At 42.6% G+C, this 26,864-nt stretch overlaps 2 protein-coding genes across 14 annotated transcripts in view; one reads left to right on the forward strand and one right to left on the reverse strand.

The window, feature by feature from the left end:
• The window catches only part of LOC105017386 (band 4.1-like protein 1), a 71,779-nt gene extending 68,316 nt beyond the window's left edge, over positions 1 to 3,463 (forward strand). For all 8 annotated transcript variants that reach the window (XM_010881959.5, XM_020055499.3, XM_020055498.3 and 5 more), the window contains 5 exons: positions 654 to 719; positions 1,058 to 1,156; positions 1,360 to 1,440; positions 2,721 to 2,837; positions 3,230 to 3,463. In XM_010881959.5, the coding sequence (XP_010880261.4) occupies positions 654 to 719; positions 1,058 to 1,156; positions 1,360 to 1,440; positions 2,721 to 2,837; positions 3,230 to 3,235 (369 nt within the window). In that variant the 3' untranslated portion in view covers positions 3,236 to 3,463. The remainder of the gene's footprint in view (positions 1 to 653; positions 720 to 1,057; positions 1,157 to 1,359; positions 1,441 to 2,720; positions 2,838 to 3,229) is intronic.
• A 5,294-nt stretch (positions 3,464 to 8,757) lies between these two features.
• cntn4 (contactin 4) overlaps positions 8,758 to 26,864 on the reverse strand; it is a 176,126-nt gene continuing 158,019 nt past the window's right edge. For 5 of the 6 annotated variants that reach the window (XM_029113738.2, XM_029113735.2, XM_029113736.2 and 2 more), the window contains 11 exons: positions 17,011 to 17,186; positions 15,569 to 15,689; positions 14,643 to 14,801; positions 13,318 to 13,467; positions 13,079 to 13,149; positions 11,839 to 12,073; positions 11,429 to 11,544; positions 10,372 to 10,558; positions 10,170 to 10,282; positions 9,910 to 10,078; positions 8,758 to 9,438 (listed from right to left, as the gene is read on the reverse strand). In XM_029113738.2, the coding sequence (XP_028969571.2) occupies positions 9,347 to 9,438; positions 9,910 to 10,078; positions 10,170 to 10,282; positions 10,372 to 10,558; positions 11,429 to 11,544; positions 11,839 to 12,073; positions 13,079 to 13,149; positions 13,318 to 13,467; positions 14,643 to 14,801; positions 15,569 to 15,689; positions 17,011 to 17,186 (1,589 nt within the window). In that variant the 3' untranslated portion in view covers positions 8,758 to 9,346. The remainder of the gene's footprint in view (positions 9,439 to 9,909; positions 10,079 to 10,169; positions 10,283 to 10,371; positions 10,559 to 11,428; positions 11,545 to 11,838; positions 12,074 to 13,078; positions 13,150 to 13,317; positions 13,468 to 14,642; positions 14,802 to 15,568; positions 15,690 to 17,010; positions 17,187 to 26,864) is intronic. The other variant, XM_029113739.2, reaches the window with a different exon arrangement.

Raw genomic sequence — 26,864 nt, forward strand, 5'->3', positions numbered from 1 at the left:
ATTTCTGGCTTGATATATTCCCTCATAATATTTGCATGTGCATAATTTTAAAGCCAGAATCCTAAATTGCTCCATCTATTTTTGGAATTATGAATTATTGATGTGTACCCATATATTTCTGAAGAAAATGTGAAATCTTCATTTGTGCCTTAACTACAGTGTTTTGAAACTGGGCACATGTAAAGTGACACAATATAGCCTATAAACATGTTTCAAACGTTACGTTATCGTGGCCAGTGCTTGTGTTCAGCTAAGGCTATGGATTTTCCATCACACCGCTTTATAGCAAAACCGTCAAAGGGCGACTTCTTTGTAATTGTTTCAGTTAAGGATTCTTGCTTTAAAAGTAGCTTTTTATTATTGAAATGCTTCTCTTTAACTTAAAAGAGCTTAATAGTTCATTTAAAACCCTTTTCAGATTACTGGCTTTTGTATGTTTTTTCAACTCACAGATCCAATTTGGCTGCTCCTTGGCTTCTATCTTGATATATATGTTCATTCTAGCCGTATGGTAATCTGTCAGGTGGGAGGGCTGAATTGTCCCTGTATGGACACACTGTTCTTTCACCTGATCAACTGTGTAAACACCAGGACATCATTCTTTCATCCATGTGACATTTCCTTTCCTCCCTCTTCTCATTTCTCTCATCCAGAACCAGAACCATGGAGTTGTCGTTAGTAAGGAGTCTCCAACCCCCATCAAAGAAAATGGCTCCCCCGTAAGTACATTCTTGACCCCACCGTCCTCCATCTTGCTGCACTCTAACTCCAGGCATTCAGTCCTCCACTGACAGTGCAGTTATGGCAGAGCAGAGCAGCTAGCTCTTGATTTATTGCAGCTGACACTGGGAGAATGATTCTCAAGAAACAAAGCTCTCTCTTCTCGTTGAATTGAAACAGACCCTTGTTTCCTTAATGATAGAGGTTATGGCAAGGTAGGGGAATGTATGGTTGTTTGGGCTAGGACCATCAGAGTAGTGTCAGTCTGTCTGTGTGTTTTAAGCAACTGTATTGCTAATGTAAGTGACGCCTCTTCCTCCTGACGACTGTGCTTCAGGTGAAGGCAGGCACACTAGGGAGAGAGGCTGTTATGGTGTCTCCGCTGACCGTCACCGCTGACAACTTCACCTCAGCAACCACAACTCAAGTTACCAAGGTAATTGCTCACATCTCAAAAGAGCTAAGAACAGGTGCTGCTTGGTGGTTTGGCGGTGTCGTTTGCTTCTCACTTCAGGAACTCTAAAACATGTACTTTACAGAGCTAGGTCACAATAATTCTTACTTGTAGATTGTTGGTAATCTGTTTTGAAATATTGTGTGTGTGTGTGTGTGCATGGGTGTGTGTGTGTATTGTTTCAGACAGTGAAAGGTGGATACTCTGAGACAAGGATTGAGAAAAGGATCATCATCACAGGAGACGATGATGTAGACCAACATCAGGTGAGGAACAACCGTCACAGCCATGACTATCATGCTAAGGGACCATATGGTACCATGTTAATTAGGTTATCATGCTACAGGACCATATGGTACCATGTTAATTAGGTTATCATGCTAAGGGACCATATGGTACCATGTTAATTAGGTTATCGTGCTACAGGACCTTATGGTACCATGTTAATTAGGTTATCATGCTACAGGACCATATGGTACCATGTTAATTAGGTTATCATGCTAAGGGACCATATGGTACCATGTTAATTAGGTTATCATGCTAAGGGACATATGGTACCATGTTAATTAGGTTATCATGCTACAGGACCATATGGTACCATGTTAATTAGGTTATCATGCTACAGGACCATATGGTACCATGTTAATTAGGTTATCATGCTAAGGGACATATGGTACCATGTTAATTAGGTTATCATGCTACAGGACCATATGGTACCATGTTAATTAGGTTATCATGCTACAGGACCATATGGTACCATGTTAATTAGGTTATCATGCTACAGGACCATATGGTACCATGTTAATTAGGTTATCATGCTACAGGACCATGTGGTACCATGTTAATTAGTTTATCATGCTACAGGACCATATTGTACCATGTTAATTAGGTTATCATGCTACAGGACCTTATGGTACCATGTTAATTAAGTTATCATGCTACAGGACCATATGGTACCATGCTACAGGACCTTATGGTACCAAGTTATTAAGTTATCATACTACAGGACCTTATGGTACCAAGTTATTAAGTTACGATACTATGTTTTCAAGTAAAGAAACAATATAATGTTATGACACTAAGTTACTAGTGACACTGAGTTACTAATTTATGATACCATATTGTTATTACTTGGTTATAAAGTTGTGATACTACAGTAATACAAAGTAATGAAGTTATGATACTATTGTATGTTATGATACTAAGTTATTAATATATAATACTAAGTTAAGTTATGATACTAACATATTTATTAATTACACTAGTATGCGATGATACTAACTTATTAAGTTGTGATGCTACGTTACTCAGTGATGATACTAGTTATTAAGTTACAATACTAATATATGACACTGAAATATATTGAATTTTGAAACTATGATACTGTGGTTTGATACCGAGTTTGATGCTGAATTTGAATGTTATTTAGTCATGCCACTATGTTACGACAAGGATAGGCCATAGTAATACACAAAGACACAATTGTAGCTTGATTGCAGTGTAATGTTTTTTAAGTTTCCATTAAAGTGTGAGCTTTGTCACATAGGCCCTTGCCATGGCAATACAAGAAGCCAAGCAGCAACACCCTGACATGTTGGTGACAAAAGCAGTGGTTGTCAGGGAAACAGAATCTCCCACAAAGGAGCAACATAGGAAATCTGAGGTATTTACACATCCTTTTCATATCAGCATAGTAACAGTGTGTGTGTGTGTCTCTCTCTCTCTCTCTCTCTCTCTTTGTGCGTGTGTTTGTGTTTGTGTGTGTGTGTTGTGTTATTGCAGTAATGTTCTGTTTATATTTTGGACAATTGTTAGAGTATGTATTCCAAACAAAACCTACTTAGTGGCTGAGTGTTTAAGTTCATTTAAAAAGTGTGCATTCCATGTCTTTGTGTATGTAAATGATAGATGACATAGGCACCTTTATATACGTCATAGCTCACACCTTACATACAGTTGGACGTGAAAGTAGCCCAAAACATGTGGAAAGCAATCTATTTAGTTCAATTGGTGTCCACATGTTTCACAGAGATGCTTCTTGTCTCTGTGTTCCAGTCCTGATCATCTGTGGTGGTTCCAGGGGACACAGTCAGCTCCCTGACCCTTCAAACATCACCCTGCAGAAGGACTGCAGTAAACTACCCACAGTGTATACGACAATTAAACCTACCGACGCAACAATCTCTGTCTCCTCTGCAACACAATATGCCTCCGCCTGTCTTTTCAGCCAAAACCGACTGTGATGCCGCCCCTGAACCCCCCCCCACCACCACCACTACACAACCCCCCCCCCCCACACACACACACACACACACACACGACTGCTGTCGCATGTCTGACAAATAGGCTGTATTGTACGTAGAGCAGACCCCCGTTTGGTTTGCAGTGAATAGGGCTTTTCAGTAGTGAATACGGCAGAGAAACTGATGTGAGAAAGATCAGTGTAGCGGTTGTGCCGTGTTCAAAGATAACGACACGCTCATGGCTCATCTCCCACGATCAAAGCGGTTAAATTAAATTATTAACCACTATGATGTAATCCACCCCGAGTTAAATCGGATCGACCTTTACCCAGAGAGCATTGACTCACCTGCTACTACTGGTAATTTATTCTTCGGGAAGTCAATAGCCGGCCTCGCAAATTGCTTTCATAATGGTCACCATGGAGATGCCGGCTGGGTGCTGACATGAATAGGGACGAGGTATGGTTGAGTTGTAGGGCGGGGCGGGGGTCTGGTACCTGCGGTGATGGCTAGCCTTTAAAGGCCGCCACACACTTTGCGCAAAAAGCAGCTACACAGTGGGTCGTTTTCACAGGTAGTTCTACGCTCTCTCGGGGGTTCACGTTTCGGATTGGGCCGTAGGCGACGCTTAGTGGCTGTTTGCAGAAAGTGTGAAAGCGGCCTTAACGCTTGTCACAAAGGTGACATATATTCGACAGCTGTCTTACTAGCTTTTTAAACATTTTTAACGATAGAAGAATCAAATTTAATGTCCAGTGTTTTGCTTGTCTATGAAGAAAAAAAAAACAATAACAACGACGTATCGATTAGCTTATTGTACTTACATGCATGATTATGAACAGTCGAGAGAATAGACGATATGAGAAAGACGTCCAGAAGAAGTGCTCGAAATGGCAAGACATTCGGACAAATTCACACCTGAATGACGATGCTGTACTTCTCCATTGTGTCGACACCGCATATTACCCAGAGCTGACGGGACTGTGCGGATAGGAGAGTTAACTGAAATAATACGTGGACAGGCTCTTCTACAATATTTAGAGACTGCGTTGGTACTCATCTACTGCTACTACTACTACTAGCATATTACTAAATGCTCTGACTAGCGTTCTCTGAACAGATCCTCCCACCCCCGACCTCTTCTCATCTTGCTCTACTTGGTCAAATCACAACCCATTCAACATGTAGTGATATATTCCAAACTAGTATAGGCCTACTTTACAGGGATAGAGTTTTTTTTTCAGACAGTGCCATATTCTGGTAACGGAATACCTGTTAAAGCAAATTGAGAGGTTTTAATGTTTTACAGTATCTAATTATTTTGTGAAATGTGAGGATATGTTTTTTCTTTGTTTTTTTTTTTACTTGTTTTTAAGTTATGATGTGTGAGTTCTACATTGTATTTATCAGTCGTGGTGTATGTAAACTGGTGTTTTTTTTATTCCCAAAAAAGTACAACTGTGTGATTCCTTTTTCTGTACCCTCACAGACAAAGTGTGAATTCATTGTATGACACGTTTTAGCCCAAACTCCATCATCGTGGACAGAGGTGAACAAGAACAATTGGAACCCCTTGTCTGTTCTAGAACACCAAGCACGGCCTCCTCAGCCCTGCCTGGCCAAATCCCTCGACATGATCGCTAATACCCTGCGGATATAGTTATACAGCTGAATATACATCAGTCAGTTAGTCTGAGAAATTAAAACAATTATACTGGAACAAACTGTTGAATACATACTATGCATTGTTCCCTACGTGGACTAACTTTGAAAATACAAACCGAGGAGACCTAGTGCTGCCTTGCGCTCATCCTCTCCTACGTGATATGGTGAAGATGTTAAGTGGTCAATCTTAACTGCTTGTGAGACTCGCAATAACTGTCTCTGTAGACACCTCACTATTGTAATCCATTATCAGTCTACTTAAAGGAGAAAACTGTGATATGTCATGCATAACAAGCGTCAGCGAAATGTTTAAATGGTCGAATTGAATCTACAAGTTGGGTCCTGCCACAGTGTTCCCCGTGGCTTTGTCACTTCACCCTAAAATAACGAAGGGCATCCTGTGTATTCTCTGCTGTAGAGTTCAGCCTGCTGGAAACAGTCCCTCAGCAGTTCTTTTGTATATTTCATTAGGTCAAATGACACTGGATTGGTGTTGGTTAGGTCAAATGACACTGGATTGGTGTTGGTTAGGTCAAATGACACTGGATTGGTGTTGAGCCACTTGCTTGCAGTGGTGGGCAGCGATGCAAAGCGCGGTTTTGCTACGACGGACCTACAAAATGATTTTCGAAATGATTAGGCCTACTTGCAACGATTATTACTGTAAGGACTTTGAGAAAGATGTTGAGACCTGTATGGTTCCGTTGTGAAGGGTGGGGGAGGGAGGGGGCACACTGTATGTATATGAACATAAATACCTTCACATGTGCATGTAGTTACATATTTACTGGAAGAGTGGTATTGGGTGGTGCAGATTTCTGACTGAGGACCGACACATTTGCTGTGTCGAGACTATGGGCTACGTTCACAGGCATAGCCCGGTGGACGGATGACCGGTTCCCTAGCGTCAGAGTCACTTCCACTGGGAACCATGGCGGTCGTGATTTAGCCTACCTATGACCTACGGACATTTCTAGCCTTCCAATCTCCAAGTGGGGTTCTGGTCGTGACCCCTTGTTCAGATCCCGGATGACCTGGCGGTTGGGCGATACTAACTCTCATTTATGGATACGCTCTTTTAGTACAACGAATGATTAATGAGAATGGGACCTGAAAGTCCTTGAGGATCAGGCGCATGGCGTAGCACAGGCTGAAACGGAACGGAACCAACTGGCTGATTCTAAAGGTTTACACGAGCCACGAGCTGTTCCACTCTTCCTCTTCCACTCTTCATTTCACCACAGCCCTTCTCTCTACATCCCCCTAGTGCTTGGTGGTGTGTTTTGCTGTGTTTACATTCAGTCTGAACTGAAAACATACATACATGAATAAATGTCTCAGTGCGATTCACGTTGTCTCTGCAATTTCATAAGGAAGACGAATGCTTCAAGATGATATGTGTCGGAAAGCCGTTGAGGTCCTCAGACTTCGGCGGTTGCTTGTAGTTTTGTTTGGTGTCCTGCATTGCCATCTTGTGGCTCTTTACAGCGTTGCAATTGGGTATATTACAGAAGTAGGCTGCAATACGTCTGTATCGTTACCCTCAAATTGATTAATGCCAAATGCTAGTTTTTCTGTCGTAGCTTCTCATTTTCGGAGTCACTATTCAGCCTGGTTCCCAAAGTAGCTCTCTACAAAATCATTATCAGACTCCGTCTTCATCTACCATATCCCCGACCACCCTCTGATCAAGCCTTGAACAGTCCCTCCATTTTTGGAGGACACATGCACCCATATTTGGGACCTGTATTTATAGGTTTGATAGTTGCAGGTTTTGATACTGTAGCCTATCCAAGACCAGTCCATGAGATAATTTGACCATTGGAAAAAAAAAATCTACTGCATAAATACTGCAATGAGGGTTGGATTCAACAGAGCCACAAGCATCTATTTGTTGACCTAGTTAATTATAGCAAGGCTACACATTGTTATATTGCTTTTTTGGGTGTTCTTTTAAGCGCTTTGAGAAATGTAGGCTTGGATTCAACCTGAAAGTTGAAAATGGTTAATATAGGTTTAAACTGCAGTTATCTCTGAGAATGATGGTACGAAATTGCAGATTGCAGACATTACTTTAAAAAGTACAATATCCAACAAACTGCAATCAGATCAAATCCAGACCTTAATAAACAAATATTATTTGTATTGTCTAATTACACTCGCAGATCATGTAATTGAGCGTGCGGCACCGCCTAGTGGATGTTCTATAAATTACAATATAATTAATCCAGGTTATATGTAATAAACATGGGGAAATAAGTCAACTGACTTTCAAAAACTTGTATAAATCAATAAACTTTATTCATTAACACAGTATAAACAACTGACAACAGCAAAAAACAGAACTGCACATGGAGTAAATGGAATGGTTGTACCAGTAAATGGAATGGTTGTACCGGTATACAGGGTGGTAGTACCAGTATGTAGAATGGTTGTACCAGTAAATGGAATGGTAGTACCAGTAAATGGAATGGTAATACCAGTATATGGATTAGTAGAACCAGTATATGGAATGGTAGTACCAGGAAATTGAATGGTAATACCAGTATATGGAATGGTAGTACCAGTAAAGTCCAATGGGTTTAGGCCTACAGGAAAACACCTGTTTGAAACAAGCACAGACATAAACATGGTTGGATGAGTACAGATGGTCTCAAGCCATTCAGTCAATTAGCAAATGGGCAGGAAATAAGGGCTATCACAGTCATGCTGAGCAACGATGAACTAATGTATGAAACATTGGTGTTATTACATAGAAACCAGGTTATTCAGCTCTTAAGAAAGTTGTTTTCTTTGATATAAATGATCTGAAGTGTACAAAAAAGTATATTACACATTTCCCGCTGCATGATTCCGAGTCAGACCCAGTAGCCTGCCCAAACGTCCCCTTAAAAGTACCACAAACTACAGTCCCCGCACAACTGACTTTCTCACTGGATTACAAGCTACATAAGTACTGTACCAGTATCGCATGGCATCAGAAGACTATGGAAAAGGAATAGATAATCAACGCATCTTTTAAGTAGGGTTGCAGTCAGTACCAAGTGCCCCCGGGCTTCCGGTGATGCCCTTGAACCGCGCTGAAACACTCGCGTCGGTCACGTAGAACCACACAGACCTGGAGTTTTACCTAGTCACGTCACGCCCCCTAACTATGATATATGACTGGGACAAGGAGATTTCCTTGACCACTTGAACTGACCAGGGAAAAGCTCCTGGCCCTAACAATGACGGAAGGATTATTACACGGGATGTGAATATCTGAAACCCCTACGACTTGCCCATTAATGCAGAGTGTAGCTATGCGACTGCATAAACAGACTATGTTTCTAACGGTTGCTGATATATATATATATATATATGTATATATGATAAGTTAAGGCTCTTTAAGGACCTGAGGATTTCGAACATATGATGAGGCACACACAAGGCAAAGAATAGAGTAGCTCTAGAGTCGTCACACTGGCTAACTAAGAGGATGAGGAGGAGGAGAGGATGAGACAAAACAGTCAAGTGAGGGTCCACTCAGCGGCCCATTTTAATGTCCAAGACGGAACTCTGGTAAATGGGAGTCCAAATCAGTAAAATCCCTCTCATCCTTTAATGTAGTTGGTCACATTTCTGCTGTCTCATTTTCAGATCAGGCATCAGTGCAATGTTTCACGGAGCACTAAAAGAAAACTAATTATGAAGAAATATACGTACACATCATATCAGTCCAGTTGGTGGGAGTAATGAATATGCTTATAAGATGACTGAACAGCATTTGTTTGACATGAGACCACAGTTACAGGTTTATTTTTAACCAGGAAATGCTATTAACTTCAGACAACGGAAACATCCTATCCAACAAACTTGAGCAGTTTTAAATCAAACAAAACAGTCAGATCTGTATGTAGATTTGCGCCATGCACTGAATTCCCCTCAACCTTGCCTTTTATGAAAAGCCCATTGGTTTAAAAATAAATCTATAAAAGCTAGACAAAAGATGCATATAAGACATTTGTTCTTTTTTTATGAAAGCTGCTTTGGTAACAACAGAGTCAAGACATCGGTCGATTTCCTGTTCTGGCGGGCGGGCGGGCCGGGCGCTGGAGCGAAGCCCATTCCCTCCTCATCTGTGACTGTTTTCCGACGTGGCTCGTCCTCCTGCCTCTAAAATCTAAATGAATGGATCTAGTTACACCAGACTGGGCGGTTGGTGTTTGTGTTTCGTCGTTTAGTTGGCTCCACATCAGATGCAATGTTCGCTGGGAGCGGTTTGTCATAACGATGTCCGCGCTGTGAAAGAAAGTGCTATTGTACTGAGGGCTGATAAAGTCGAGACCTTGGTTGCCGAGCCAATTGCGTTGGGACCTGAAAAATATGAAAATTAATGGGCTTTGTTAGTCTCTCTGTCTACACTGAAAAAGACAGGTCTAGGGAAAATTAATCCTTAATCATTGCTGTACATCAACATGGGGTAATCGAATGTTGGGCATATTTACATGTATTTTTAACATTGATCTTGTCGGGATCAGGACAAATGTTGGAACCGGGTACAAAAGGGGCGTTAGGGCAGGATTCAATCCGATCACACTGTATTGGCTACGATTCTTTTAATGGCAATGTTGACGCGTTTGTCGAGAAGGATTTGTCGGCTCAATCTAAAATGACCTTTTATTTGGCGTGCGTACCAAATCATCCTTGCCCATCCTTACTTATCTCTTCCTTTTGAAGTGGTGACTTGGACCGGGAAAAAAACCCTCCAATCCCTGGTCATGAAGATAAACTAGTATTGGCAAAAGATACAGCAGCGCAATGAGGATGTTTAAAGTTGAGGCTGACCTGCTATTCTGGGGATGGTAATCTGCCTGCTGCTGCTTCCTTCTCCCCCCTCCCCAAATGGTTTGATCTGGATGAAGTATTCCTCATCCATGGGTAGGGACAGTTCTACCGACGTTGTGTTCGTTTCCATGACAGTAGGGCGGCTGTGTCTGTTACATTTGTAGAGCACCTAGGGGACAGAACACGCAGGCAAAATATGAAACCACGACAACAGCCGCTATCCCTAAAGTTACGAGTAAACCCTCCGAAGTCTTCCTTACTCTGTAGCCGGTGACCTCGGACTCGTTCTCCAGGGCTTTGACCTGCTCCCAGTTCAGGATGATCTTGGAGTCCGACGTGTTCCACATCACCTTCACCGGCGGCTGACTGGGCGCTGAGGGACACAAATGCATGAGGCTGAGGACGGCGGGATTTCCACGCCAACGGAAGCGCGGCGTCTGGAAACTAAAGCAGAGCGCTTACGTGGTTTCTTGGTGGTGACGTTGACGGTGGCACTGGGAGGCCCGACCCCGGCCGTGTTGTACGCTCTCACCGACACGTAGTACGTGCTGCTGCCTTTCACCCCGCGGATTATGGCTGACGTCTGGTTGCCCACCGTCCTCTGCACGCTGGCTGCTTCCTCTGGCGCCGTCTTCTCCCAGTACCTCAGCTGAGAACACACAGACAGACAGTAACCAGGGACGCTGACGGACGCGGACCCTGATCCGGCGCGGCCCGTTCGTCGACGCTGTCCGCCGACTCGAAGCGGAAATGCAGTGAGTTCGGGGTTTGTTTAAAAACAGCGTTTTTAATCGCGTCACCTCAGAGTGTCTGCGGTTCATGGGTGAGGTGCTTTTGTTCTGATCACTGGGCTTTTCAAGGGAGGGAGTTTTTCAATGGCCTGTGTGAAAATCACCACGCAAAATGTCCCAGCTGTCAAATTGACTGATAACAGATTTCCTTTGTCACCCGAGTGTCCGGGCTGAAATAGTTGGCACAGCTGACAGCACAAATATAATTACACTTTCCTCACCGGAACAGTTTGTTCAGGCCTCACAACCGTGTTTACTTGAAATGGTCAACAAAAATTCCAATACAGTATGCATCCCACGGATGGAAATAGGCCATTTGTTAATCAAATTGAATTTCTACAGTGAGCTGACTAAGAATTAGAGTCAACTAGCTAAGCTCAAAGCCACTGCTTTTTAAACTAGAGTAGTGTGTGGATTAAAGGCTAAACATTCTGTCCCCTGATGCACTGCATTGTATGCTAGGCTAATAAGTGTAGTTACAGCCATATAGCAAATTAAAGAGGGAAACAACACTAGACAGACACAACACCTGGCTGGACTTAAACACATTAGAAGCTCTTAAAACTGAGCCGCCCAATGTGTATAAGCTAGCGACACATTCGTTATACAATGGAACATGGTTGTACAGCATTAGTTCCTACATGCAAGCGCGCGAACACACACGCACGCGTGCAAGGAAACCCTTTGACACAAACAGGTAAAGGGGAAGAAGACAGAAGCCGACTTACCTCATAGCCTAAGACCCTTCTCCGGCTGGTGTTCCAAGGCAAGGCTTTCCACGAAACCTCGATATCGTATGCTGACAGGCTCCTGGCTCGGGTCCTGGTGGGCGCTCTGCCAGGCTCTGGATTCGTGTAAAAACACTTTTAATGACTTTAAAAGTAATTATATGCTTTGATGACCCTTAAATCCTTCTCTTTGATCAGATACACAGAGAGAACCAGAACAGGTAGTTAATACCGACCATCTACGGGTTTAGATAGGAGAGCACGGGGCGGCTCAGTCGCCGTAACCATCCATAGATGTTGGCTTTAAAAACGCCACGCGTGAACCAAGGGCCTGTGAGGCAACCCCCCACCCCCCCGCCCCCAGCCCCACCCCCCCGCCCCCACCCCACGCCACATAATTCCGCACCAACCTTCCTCAGCGGAATAGACCGTGACGACTTCCCCGAAGGGGCCCTCGCCTTCGTTGTTGTACACCCCGACCTTGGCCTGGAACTGGGAGAAGGGCTGGATGCTCTCATTCTTGAAAACGTAACGGGAGGCTTCCGGTAACGGCACGGCGGCCTGCATCCAGCCAGTGGCGCCGTATGGTCTGAAGGCCACCACGTAGCCGAACCCAGGTCCGTTCTGCAGCTCCTCCGGAACCGGCTGTGGGAAAACAACGACCGCTTTCCGTTAACCGGCACGCTACTCCCGTTAAAGACGATGTCTGTCACTAAACCTTAACAGTTCCTCCAAAAAAACATAACCAAAAACCAAAACATTTCACCCTAAATCTGAGCGGAGCTGAATATAGCATTTTTCACTCATGGGAAATGGCGAAAATTCGTGTCAGATTTTCCTTGTTTTACTATCCTTGAGGGTGTGTACTTTTTGGTCCCCGTCGGGATAATAAAACCAGTTCACACAAACACACTGGAACTGGCACAGGGATACCCACAAACATCAATAACGAAGTGCCCTCAGCATGATACCTCCACCTAGCTATTGTTAAGACTGAAAGCCAATCATATTTCATATATTTATGGTAACTGCCGTTTATTGTTCAAGTCCACACTCCCCAAAGATGCACGGTTATTTAAAGGGAATTCTATTTTATAACAGAGAAGAAAGACTGAGTGATAGCAATTGTAGAGTGTGTAGACAGACACCTTACATTTTCACTTCATTGTGCAACGACACATTGCAATTTTGTTATCCATTGTAGTTCCAGGCCGAAGTAACTTCAGTCAAGGCGAAGTTGGAGTCTAATTAAATGTTCATATTGAAACATCCAACATTCAATACTCATTCAGGAAAACATTCACAGCAGTAAAGAATTTTCAAGCAGCAGGAATAAATATGAGTTTTCAGAGCGGGACTGATTAAGAAGGAAGCGTCATAAAAATAGATAGGAAAACACAATCTCTTAAAAGTTGCTTGTGACTTTGTGAAGAACCATTCTGTTTAATTATCTTATTAAAACCTCAAAGGCATTTGTCTCCCCCCCGGGTGACAGCAGCAGTTATTGCCTCTCTGTTCTTAAAAATGAAATGCCATACAATAAGGCTGGCTGCTGTTATTAATGAAACGGCGGCCCAGCTCCTTAGAGAATAATGACGTCTGGCTTCCCCTCCACGGGTGAAGGAGTACTGGAGCGGGTGGCTTGCTTACCTCCCAAGTGATGACTAATTCTGAGCGACTGCCTCCACCTCCGCTCACATTAGCCGGTGTGACTTTCGGAGCTGTGGGAGCAGAGGTAATGTTAATCCTGCTCAACTCAGTGGACCCCAGCCATCAGAGATAATGCCACGCTGGAATAGCTTTTCACCTCCCACTCCCAATAATGGCAGGCAAATGCGCGAGTCAATGGGAAAACATGCAGATTGGAAATAGGAGGCGCGGGCACGTACATGTCTCCTTCGTCCTTGCTTGTTTGGACGGCCTGCTGGGCTCCCCGGTCCCGACGGCGTTGCTTGCCAGGACTCTGAACTCGTACTCCACCCAGGGGCTCAGGTCTATTACTGTAGCTGTCAGACGGCGGCCCCCCACCACTTCAGGAACTGGCCCAAGACAAAACAGCCCACATGGCTTAGAATGGAGCGGGTAGCACGAGACTCCTCTAGGTTCCTAATGGGAACACTACAGGTGGGGGGGACTAATCACTCGGGAAGGACACGCGGTCGCACACGTACACACGGTCGCACACGTACACACGTACACACGTACACACGTACACACGTACACACACCTGGCCGGGCCGTGTCCCCTTCCTGTTTACAGTGCCGGTATATGATTAACATGTCACTATAAGGCTTTCAGATGATCTAACATGCATGACATCACCCTGTTATGTACAGTACCAGTCAAACGTTTCAGACACCTACTCATTCAAGGGTATTTCTTTATTTTACTATTTTCCACATTTTTGAATAATAGTGAAGACATCCACACAATGAACTAAGACATATGGCAGGGGTATTCAAATCTTACCCAACGAGGGCCGGAGCCTGCTGGTTTTCTGTTATACCTCATTGTTAATTGGACCCACCTGGTGTCTCAGGTCTAAATAAGTCCTTGTTTAGAGGGTTGCAATGAATAAATATAGTGGAACTGGCTTCGAGGGCCAGATCAGAATACCCCTGACAATATGGAATCACTGCACAGTGTGCAAAGCTGTCTTCAAGGCAAAAGGTGGCTAAAACTTTGATCTGTTGCTATTTTTGGTTGCTACATGATTCCAAATGTGTTATTTCACAGTTTTGATGTCTTTCCCTATTATTCCACAATGTGGAAAACAACAAAACTACAGAAACACCTTAGACTGAGCGGGTGTGTCCAAACCTTTGACTGGCACGGTGTGTCATAGAACCTCCATCCAGACGTTCCTATTGGCCGTTTTTCAATTAGCCCTGTACGTACCACCCTGACCCTGCGAGCTCATGTTCCGCGTTTGCTACAGCGAAACACCAGTTGTGAGGATGGTACATACCAGGCTCCTTCTCCTTCCCGTTAGAAAAGCACCTTTCACAGTAAGTCAGACAATCGAGAGAAAAAAAAAAAGCCCCCGCAGTCAAGTAAAAGTGCCGCCAACCCGGTCACTCAACAATCAAGTGCTGTAATGCATCAAAGTTAAATCGCGCACAGGCTTAAGTATATTCTCGGAGCCGAGAATAGGAATGGAGATCAGACCCACGTGTAATGATTTGATGAAGCAACGGCGGGTTGGAGAGGCTACCTGTGGTGACAGCCTGCCAGCCCAGGGAGAAGGGAGTCCTGGCCTGGATGGTGTATGTGGTAATTGGACTGTGATTATCAGGCCCGGGCCTCCAGGAGAGAGAGGCTGTGGTGTCACTGATTTCTTCTACATGGATGCTCGTGGGCGGGCCGGGGGGACCTGCAGATACAGCGCATAGCCAGGGAAAGGGAGGGAGGGGGGGAGGGAGGGAGGCCGGGGGCGGCAGATAGGGAGGGAGGCAGAGAAGGCGGGGAGGGCAGAGGGAGGGAGAAGAGTGAAGGGTGTAAAAAAGGCAGAGCAGTGGGGACCTTATCGCTGTCCGCCTTCAGCAGCTGGAGCACAGCTGGTGGAATCAGCTTGGTGTGACACCTCGGGGAGCCGTTCTGTCTAATTTGATTAGATGTCATTTTCCCATCTAAAAAGAGAGCGAGACGCGTCTCTATCTGACCATCTTTTCAACTGATCTTGAGTACAATGCCTTGGTACTGTATCTTAATTAAAGCCATGTCCAAGGCAAGGGAGAACAAACGTACCGGCGTCCATCTCGTTTAGGCATAAAGACACAGATGGGAGCCCATGAAGAAACGCCACCGCTAACTGAAATATGTTTTGTTGTTCTCAAGGATAACTGAACGAATTAACAGACCAAAACTATTTGGACGCGACTGTTGCTTGGCAAATTGCCTTTTATATCGCAGTGACCTTTCAAGGACGTGGGGGATGACTCAGCTCTGTGGGGTTTACAAGGTGCCTACGAGGTTTTTGAGAGCAACAAATTCCTACTACAAAGAAATCCCGCTAACGTGTGACCGCATTAGTGTTTAATGACGGGTTATCACACAAATTATGCAAATGAGATGGATATTAAATAGCTGTCATTGGTGGACAAAAAAGGCGTCTCGTGCCGTTTAGATGGAGCCAGGTACCTCGGACCACCAGGTCTGCTGCGATGGAGATGCTGTCCACTTTGGTCTGCACTGCACAGGTGTATTTCCCAGCGTGTCTCAGCTGGATGTTGCGAATCATGATGTCACCTGCTGAATGCTGCTAACAAACAATACACACACACACACATACATACACAGATAATGATTAATATACCTACAAAAATATATCTATATCTATCTATATCAAATTGTAATACATGGAGTATGCTGATTTCAGAGCACAATTAGATTAAAAAACTGTAGATTTGAAAAAGCTATTTGGTCTTTGAATGCTTATTATTGTATTATACAGTCATTCTAAAATGTTAGCTACTTTGTGCGCTCACGTTTCAAAAGAGTGAAAAACACAGGCATACCTGTATATTGGAGATAGGCAAAGCACTTCCATTTAATCATAATTATTACACAAATGCAGTGATACAAATGTGCTGATTTTCACTGTGGAAGAGCGGCCTCATTATTTCAATGAACAAGCAATCTTAATAGCTAAAGTTCTCAAGCCCTTTTTATTCAATTTCTTACTGCAGTTTCCGCTCTCACACTATCATTTAATCAGCCCAGCGGAGAGTGGAGTCAGGACCAGTGATAAATTGTATCTGGCAAAGGTTCTGCTTCATTAAAGGGATCCAAGTTTCAATGAAACAGCATAAATGTATGTAACTCCAGAGATGGTGTCATTTATCACAGCAAAAGGAAAACTTATTTAAGATTAAAAAAAACATAAAATAATGAAAAACATTATCAGAGACTGTACATGCCCCTAATAATCATTCCCGGAACAATGGTCATCATCGCTCTTCTTCAGACAGGAGAGCTGAAAAAGGGCCTTTTAAGTGTTTTTTTGTTATCTGAACGTGTAAATGGAAGAGGAAATGTTCGAAAAAAGAAGAAATAAAAGATGTGTGATCTTAGCTTTGAGCTGGGTAGGTTTTTGGGAGGAGTGGGGAATATGTAAATGGAATTTTAAAATAAACTGCATGCAGCACTTTTTCAGCCCATAAATACACATGATCCAAACATTCTCTGCACTGCAGGTATGGGCTCTGTCATGACCTCTGTGGTACTTTAGGAAGGGAACCACAGAATCCATGTTCCAAGGTATCGCCCACATCTCCCCTTGACCTTTCTCAATGTAATTTCTGAAGAGGTTGGGGGAAAAAAAATCAATGTCTCTTTAATGACATATTTTCGCCAGAGAGCAATGGCATGAATATAATATGAGCAATCTCTAACCGGGTGTAGTAAAGGTGTGTGTTTCTTCCTGTTTATTACGCTTTCGAAGGGCTTCTGACAAGCATGGCGTAAAAAGCGTGGTAACACGCCACCATTTCTCAGACACAACGCTTTGACTCTAAACAGGGGATTCACGTCCCCGCAGGTTCTTGGAATAGTGAGGAATATTCAGAGGCTTATGGACTTACGCCGCCCACTTTCTCAAAGTATCCGCCGTGGTTGCCAAAGTGGATCAGCTGCTCGTTGAAGAACCAAGTGAACTTGAGCTCCAGAGACGGGTCGTGGTTCACCTGACACGGCAGCACGATGCTCTCTCCGACGGTCACGTCCAAGGTGGAGGGTGGCGTGGTTATAACGGTGGGCTCTAGAAAACACCACACATTAACCAACGTTAGTGGGAGTCAAACTTCGAAGGAACACGCGACAAACAACTGGAACATTATGCGGTGTAAGATTATTCTAGCTATAAAAAGAAAACGGTGAAAGATCATTCCAATTGTTCTGCAAAAGGAAATGTTCTGGTACCTTCCATGGTTTTTGACGGACTAATTTGACATATGCATACACTAAGCCAGGACAAACAGCTGCGTGATTCGGAGAGAGAACCAGATTCATCAAGCCAGAGGAAACAAAGTGTAAAAACCTGTAACCAGAGAACTATTCTCCGTATTACCATGAGCTCAGCCTTCACAACCCAGGTACAGTCTGGAGAACCCTGAATGCTGCAGCCATTCAAAGAGCAATAAACTCGAGCGGGGGGCTCCTTCACAACAAATGTCTATTGGAGCCTCTGCATGCATGTGGTGCGTTGCTGTTTTTCCACTGGGGAATGAGACAGACAGCGTTCTTCCTTTCTAGCACAGTGTGAGCCGAGACCAGTAGGATAGCTACAGGAGCTCATAAGAGCGGAATAATAAGAGGAATAGAAGCCCCTTTGTTCTAAGGCTGTATGGTGCTTGTCTTCCTCTTGGGGGTGCTGTGAGTACTTGGTTGAAATATCCACTGTGAGCATCAACTAAATTAACCATGGCAAATTATCTCTGGACAGGCAGCCATAGATTCCAGCAGAAAGTGCCGGCAGTGCAGTCTTCAGCCAGTATGAATTCGATACCTGCATTGCAGGGTTGGGGTCAAATCTGAATTTCTTTCTTGAATTTCCATTGAATTTAAGTTGTCCACACCCAAAGGAAGCAAATTCAAGTGGAATTTGAACAAAAAGGAAGTCAAAGGTACGTCAGTAGTACAAAGGAGCTGATTGTGGAGTAGAGAAAACGGAGGGAACACAGGTCCATCCATACTGACAGTGTTGTCCACAAACTCTGTCCCTCTCCCTACATCTAGATAAATCCCAAATGCTCAGAACCTAGCGTATTGTACATAAACGTATGGATTTTAAGTACATTTCGCATAGTCTGTTCCCATTGTGTATGCTGTACCGTTGATGTCTATCACTAGCAGCAACTTTAAACCATGTCAAATGATGGAGATGTGGAAATGTACTTAGTGAGGAAATTCTAAAGTGGAGCAGGTAGAGAGAGAGCTTGATGTTTCTCTGCTTCCACACCAATAAGGAATTACCAAGATCCTAACACACCCAAGACAGTTGGGAAGTATAGGCTAGCCCTAAACATATCCAAGCCATAGATTGTCCCCGGTAGTATTGCATAACAGGCATTGTAGTCCCTTAACTCCAGAACATATGGGTCTCCATACAGCATGTACCTGAAGCCATTAAACTGTAATAACAAGACTGCAAAATTCCCAATAAATTTACTGCCTTAACCCATCCACACATAAAACATCCACACATAACGCATCCACATACGATGCATGCACACAAAGCACATCCACGTATAACAGATCCACACATAACACATCCACACATCACAATTACACACGTCCTCGCGCACATCACAATTACACGTCCTCGCGCATTAATTCCACACATCCCAATTTCACACATCCACAGAGAACACATCCACAGAGAACACATCCACACATAACAAATACACACATAACACATCTACACACAACATATCCACACATAACACATCCACACATAACACATCTACACATAACATATCCACACATAACACATCCACACATAACACATCTACACATAACATATCCACACATAACACATCCACACAGACATTCTGATGACCCAGACACATATTTTTTTTTACACTCAACAAATACACTACGACTGTTTATAATCTGCCCTGTTTCTTAGACACATCACCCACACCTAGATGTAAATAAACTTCTACTACTTAGTACTCCTTTATATCAACTTGGTACTTGTTCTCTCTGTAAATAACCAAGCTGTTGTCATTAATAATAGTTGGCTCTTGTTCACTGTATACATCTTGTGGTAATGAACTCTGCGTCATTAGAAAAGGAGAAAAGAAAGACGTGTGAAATAATGAGTGTTTTATTATATTTGAAATCCGATTGATAATTTACAGTACTCTGGTGATGCATGGTTAGCAATACTATGTTTAATTTTCTTGAATCTTCAATGATTATAATCAACATCTCAGAATGCATTAGAACAAACCCTTGAACAGGGAAGGATGAGACAAGATACAAAATATTGTCTGACGTCTTATATTCAAACTTATCAAACTGGATCTGGATTCAGTAAGAGGTGACAGATTCCCTTGACTTATGGCATAGTGTGTGTTTCAAGTCCCAGTTGAATTCCTTTGAATTGGTTTGAATTAAATTCTCCTTCCCTTAACGTAAATTCAATACAAGCTCTGCTCTGTTCGGGCTGTTGCCAATTCAAATGTTAATTTCAATTCATTATTTGAATTTAATACAATTCAGAAATTCCCAATTGACCCCAACTCTGCTACACTCAGAATGCGATTTATCTAGTCTCCTCGTGATATCAGAGCAGAGTGCTGTCATCTGGTGGGTTTTGTTAGACCTACAATGACAGGGTGTCTTAAAGTCTCAGGGAAGATGAAATGGGGAGCTATATAGTGATATAGCCAGACCATCACAAAGGAACACGAGGCATTACAACTATTCAACACTCTGGGTCTGGATTTAAATTTGCACGTTTATTAAATGTCTATCAGTGCCAATAGAGTTGAAAGGGAGAGAAAGCCATTTTCTCTGACAGATCGCTTCATTGTGAGACCATGGTGGAGAGTTGACATCTTTGGGTGTGAATGTCTAATTCCTGACAAAAAGGCAAATGGCCTTTTATAATTTTTCAGCAGGAAGTTGCAAAACTCCAGTCATTATTGCATGCTTGTATGATTCTCCCTGATTCACACACAAAATATCTAACGCGGGCAAAACATCCACATCAAATGACACATTAACCTGCAATGTGACGTGCGTTTGTCATTTCACAAATGATTGGGGCCAGATAAATAGCCATGAATAGCCAGCTTTAAGCGCTGACCAGAGGCACTAACCCACTCTAAAAATGACACTGAGAAAACTTACGACGACATCATATTTTATGACAGTCTGTATGGATAACCCTGGTTGGTTAGACTACCTCAGCAGAGCGTGAATTCGATTGATATCTATCTTGTATAATGCCTTGTTACCAACTGTGGTTATAAGAGTGATGAGAACAGCCCTCTTGGTAAGCAGAGCCAGTCAGAGACAAGATGGAGAGCTTGTAGCCAACCCCAACAGATAGATCCTGCCACACCGGGAACAGGAGAGAACTGAAATTTAATTATGCAAAAGCAGGAGGTCAAAAATGAGACAAAGAGAGAACCAGAAAGAGAGAGAGATAGAAAGAGAATAAGACAGAGATAGACAAAAAGACAGCAAAATTAAGGTCTGAGCTGTGTCTTCACGGTGTGAATGCGGGGATAATGCCCTCCCAGGCCATGGCTCGCCCCACTAACAGACAGCCATACAGGGATAATGCCCTCCCAGGCCATGGCTTGCTCCACTAACCGACAGCCATACAGGGATAATGCCCTCCCAGGCCATGGCTTGCCCCACTAACCGACAGCCATACAGGGATAATGCCCTCCCAGGCCATGGCTTGCCCCACTAACCGACAGCCATACAGGGTTAATGCCCTCCCAGGCCATGGCTTGCCCCACTAACTGACAGCCATACAGGGATAATGCCCTCCCAGGCCATGGCTTGCCCCACTAACCGACAGCCATACAGGGATAATGCCCTCCCAGGCCATGGCTTGCCCCACTAACAGACAGCCATACAGGGTTAATGCCCTCTCAGGCCATGGCTCGCCCCACTAACAGACTGCCATTCATGGATAATGCCCTCCCAGGCCATGGCTTGCCCCACTAACAGACAGCCATACAGGGATAATGCCCTCTCAGGCCATGGCTCGCCCCACTAACAGACTGCCATACATGGATAATGCCCTCCCAGGCCATGGCTTGCCCCACTAACAGACAGCCATACATGGATAATGCCCTCCCTGGCCAGTGTTGCCGCAGAGGCAGAGACATGCCATCGACCCCTGCCGAGACTCCCTCCCCCCAAGCTTAATGGCCTTAGGTGGGGTGTGCTAACGTGTACTTCTCTCTGGTGTGCATATTACTAAGGCTCTCCGCTCAAGAGTGGCTATGTGCCACTGAATAATGCATAAAGAATCTTCCTGAGTCACATGGTCGAGAAGTTTCTACAGAGACACACAGCGGAGTGAGGTGAGATGTTCCAGGCTCAGATCCACAAGGTTTCAAGGAAACACTAACAACCGGTGTAAAGGGTTTCCACTAGGTGGTCACAGCAACCAGCTCCAGGAGGTCGTGGTAAGGACAAAACAGGTACCCTCCTTAGTTCCAATGCATGTCACTTCCAGTTAGGGCTGTCAACAAATATTCTAAATTCAAATATATATTCGAATAGTTTTAAAAAAACGAATTTCGAATGTGAATATTAATATTCGAATAAAAAAAAAAAAAAGTGGAAAAAACCATTCTGGCTGTCTGCTTTGCGAGTGGGCGCGCTAGCGCGCCTGACGGTACAGATCCATACGTCCGACACAACTGAAGCGTGGTGTCGCGACGTCATACAGCCATGGTTGATGCTCCACGCCCCTGACCAGCAGCTGATTGGATGAACGCGTGATGTGGGTCTGGCTACTCAAGAATTTCAACAGTGTCATGGCGGCTCGTTGAGAATACGATCTCGTATTTTACAAAAATAGTTCACTGAAACGTGTTTCTGAAAACATTTTAAGCGAGAAATAGGCCATGCAGTTGCTGAATCTGTCTTCATTTCAGCTCAACAAAGGTTAGTTAGAAAGATATTCGTCTACTTCTACTGGAACTGTGACAATTAACAATTAATGTTAATATTTGTTTCAATCACTGAATGAAGCCTGCTATATTTGGGACAATAGTCGCAACCTTATATTGCTTGCACAAAAATCTTGATCAGCATTCAAAATGTGTTTATTGTTGTTCATTTTAAACCGTTATTGCGCAGAGAGCGTGAGGGCGAGAGAAAGTGCTTGAGCGAGCGAGCGTGAGGTCTGCGGTCTTGGTCATCATTTGATTTACTTGTTTTTGTGTTGGTAATACGTTGTCAAATATGTTTAAACTTAACTACTTGTATAGGTAGTCTATTTATGTCTCTTTGTATTAATTTGTCCTGTTATTGACGTAATGCGCGTCATTGACAAAATGCGCGTCATTGACAAAATGCGCATGCGCAACCAGAAGTTCGAATATTATGTGTTATTTTAGTGGGAATATTCTAACGTCATTTTTGAGGAATTTTGACAGCCCTAGTTCCAATGCATGTCAGTTCCAATGCATGTCAGTTCCAGTGCATGTCAGTTCCAGTGCATGTCAGTTCCAGTGCATGTCAGTTCCAATGCATGTCAGTTCCAATGCATGTCAGTTCCAATGCATGTCAGTTCCAGTGCATGTCAGTTCCAGTGCATGTCAGTTCCAATGCATGTCAGTTCCAGTGCATGTCAGTTCCAGTGCATGTCAGTTCCAGTGCATGTCAGTTCCAATGCATGTCAGTTCCAGTGCATGTCAGTTCCAGTGCATGACCTTCATTCTGATCTTGTCCCTTTCAATGTCTGATCAAAATCCTTTCAGAAAGTATGTTTAAAATGATCTACAAATGTCTGAAATGTTCGGCATGGCAGCCAATGGCAGCCGGATGAAATAATGCAATAGGATTTTTATAATTTTAACCTAAACAGTATAAATGAAAATAAAGGGAATTCATCAACAATGTTGCTTTGTCTCTTGAAATAGACCTAGCACAGCCAAAGCAAGCTTAGTGTACAATGCATGCTATAAAATGAAGAGCAATTGGTTGTAAATGTTTTATATTCGATAACAACATTACATTACAACATTACAAATTGAACAATAAGCAAATCAATTGTGCTTAAATATTAATTAATTAAAATATTGAAAATGTCTAACAAACCGCAGTTTTTACATTGCAAAATCTGCAAGTATAGACGTAGTAGCCTATACAATAAGCATTGAACATTGAAAAATAAATACAGCCTTGGCCAGGCAACTTAAAAAAATATATATATATTGCCCAATTTATGCCCAGCACACAGGGCCGGTTGTAGGCATATTGCTAGGGGGCCCCAAACTGCTAGTGAGCCCCCGACCACTAGGAGAGAGGGGCCAAATGGCTAGAGACGGCACTGCCAGCACATTCACCACACTAGCATCCTTACAGCCTGGGATTTAGTGTTAGTCAGCAACTTCTCAAAATCTATATGCAATTTTGGCTGAGGTTTGATACTTGTCTTCATCACAAGAGACTGCAGTTCCCAGACCTCAGTATTGAAAATTGAAGTTGTATAACATACTGTTTTCAAGTGGCATGCAAACTGCAGTTCGCAGAGATGGCGTTAAACTTATTTTTGCGTCGCTCACTGCACTCAAATACTTCCATACTACAGATTTACTAGGCCTTTGGCAAAGTGGGTCAAGTAAGTACATGTTAAAGTACAGCAACATTTGTAGGATGGAAACATATTTGCATTTAAGTTTATTATGCAACCCAGAACAATCAAACGCAGATAAATGAAAGGGGATATTTAGTATTATGTCTCGATCACACCTCGATGATAATGAGGATGACCCCACACCGCTGACCAACCTACCGACTAAACATCGACTGAGCGAGGTCAGCCTCATTATGGGGAAAGGGAGTTATTTCCATGTGAGCACATTCTCTTTATTGTACCAACCTACGAGTTCCATCATGTTTTCAATGCATAATTAAAACATGCCTTGATAATCCAGATGAAAGAATACTGTATCTAACTTAAAGTTTCTCTGCGAGTGAGACATCTATCAAACCATCTTAATTTCCCCAGTCCTACAGATCAAGGAAACACAAATGAAGCCCTATATCAATAATGAACAAAGCAAACTCTTTTAAAGCCATTAGACATGAATACCTCACATTTTCCTCCAGACACAAAAAAGACTGAAACGCAAACGTCAGTGTGGTGTTGGTTGGTGAGAAACTAATAACGAGACATATTCTAGTCAGCTGCTCTTAAAACTCAATTAATATGGTCTAGAACAGTACATCTGTAACCTCCAATTAATATGGTCTAGAACAGTACATCTGTAACCTCCAATTAATATGGTCTAGAACAGTACATCAATAACCTCCAATTAATATGGTCTAGAACAGAACATCAATAACTTCCAATTAATATGGTCTAGAACAGTACATCTGTAACCTCCAATTAATATGGTCTAGAACAGAACATCAGTAACTTCCAATTAATATGGTCTAGAACAGTACATCTGTAACCTCCAATTAATATGGTCTAGAACAGTACATCTGTAACCTCCAATTAATATGGTCTAGAACAGAACATCTGTAACTTCCAATTAATATGGTCTAGAACGGTACATCTGTAACTTCCAATTAATTTGGTCTAGAACAGTACATCTGTAACTTCCAATTCATATGGTCTAGAACAGTACATCTGTAACCTCCAATTAATATGGTCTAGAACAGAAAATCAGTAACTTCCAATTAATATGGTCTAGAACAGAACATCAGTAACTTCCAATTAATATGGTCTAGAACAGTACATCTGTAACCTCCAATTAATATGGTATAGAACAGAACATCAATAACTTCCAATTAATATGGTCTAGAACAGTACATCTGTAACTTCCAATAAAAATGGTCTAGAACAGAACATCAGTAACTTCCAATTAATATGGTCTAGAACAGTACATCAGTAACTTCCAATTAATATGGTCTAGAACAGTACATCTGTAACTTCCAATTAATATGGTCTAGAACAGAACATCAGTAAGTTCCAATTAATATGGTCTAGAACAGAACATCAGTAACTTCCAATTCATATGGTCTAGAACAGTACATCTGTAACTTCCAATTAATAAGGTCTAGAACAGTACATCTGTAACTTCCAATTAATATGGTCTAGAACAGAACATCAGTAACTTCCAATTCATATGGTCTAGAACAGTACATCTGTAACTTCCAGTTAATATGGTCTAGAACAGTACATCTGTAACTTCCAATTAATATGGTCTAGAACAGTACATCTGTAACTTCCAGTTAATATGGTCTTAATCCAATTAATATTAATACAGGGCTTAATGGTGACACTGCTATTGAACACTACTATGAATAGTAACCCTTAGTCTAATTGTTACAATAATCTGATTTCACAGACAGACATACCTCCAAAACCACAACTGCACATCTTTTTTACTTTGTCTTTCATTTCTCTATTTTCGAGCACAAATAAATACCTACAGTAACTTAAAAACATCAATAATCACCATCTGAATCTAACTCATTGCAGATGAATTACTTGTACTGTAGAAACAACTCACAGAAGTCAGTCTGAAATGTAGTTTTTTTTTGGTCTGTTTCTTAAGTCCACAACCCCTGAAAGACCACATAAATCGTTCAGACAATTTATCTCCTGTCCTGCACAAACGAAAAATCACAGCACTGGAAGAGACAAAAGCAACGACCACTGCCAACTCTCTGAATTGAGTTTTAGACTTTTGTGATAACCTGATGATCCAGGCAATCCTTTTAAAGCATGTTTTGTAACAACACAGGACAGAAAAACAACTTAAATGTCACTGGAAAGGCAACACAATAAATTGCGACAGACAATCACATTGTTGAATTTTTTTTTTTTTTATATAAGTCATGGAAGATTAATTGCCAACTTAGAAATCCACAAGTTGATGTAAAGTTAACATTGAGCTGGAAGTTTTGAGGCCATTGACCAGCTGTAATGTTACTAATTGCAATATTCCATCTCAACATTAATACACATTCTGAGAGTCCATTTGGAAATCAAGATTGATTTAACTGATTAATATCCCCTCCGTGTTGAACTAATGGGTAGATTAACAGGGTTCATCTGTTGTGACCGCTCTTGAGTCAACGAATGCTTTGTGACAGGTACTTTTCAGTATGCATATAGCCACAGTCAATTTGAATAAACTACTGTCATGACTCATCCATCCTTAAGAGATGCTCTCGCTGAAAGAAATTCCCCCAGCTAAACAGGTTTCCAATCCTAAATGAAACAGTGCATGGAAATTACCTTGTCCTCTTTTCCTTACAGTATCGATTGTGACAGAAAGGTACAGGACCCTATATGAGAACATTTGTACGTCAGCCCAAGAACGCAGCAATCAGACAGTGGACGTAAACCATTAAGGGAAAATGTCAAATAAAGCTCATTATATTGCTGTTCACAAGGACAACAGCCGGGCCTATTTACACGGCGCAGATACACCGTAGCGTATTTCTTTAGAGCCAGATTGGAAAACCATTGACAGGCCATCAACCCGAACCAAGAGTGACAGATTCAGGATCTCAGAGCCTACCCTCCCATACCGTGAGATGGGAGGGGGCGACGTGTTTATTCACAGTGGGTGATGAACGGTTAAAGGGGCTCCGCGGTGTGACAAAAATAACGTTCAACTCTTTATGTCAGGTAGTGTCACAGCGCCAATTGAAAAGCTATTAACTGTACATGGGCATTTATCTAGGTGATTTATGTTTCGATTTATTCACTTAA

The sequence above is a fragment of the Esox lucius genome, chromosome 17 (genome assembly GCF_011004845.1).
Source record: "Esox lucius isolate fEsoLuc1 chromosome 17, fEsoLuc1.pri, whole genome shotgun sequence".
Taxonomy (NCBI): Eukaryota; Metazoa; Chordata; class Actinopteri; order Esociformes; family Esocidae; genus Esox; species Esox lucius.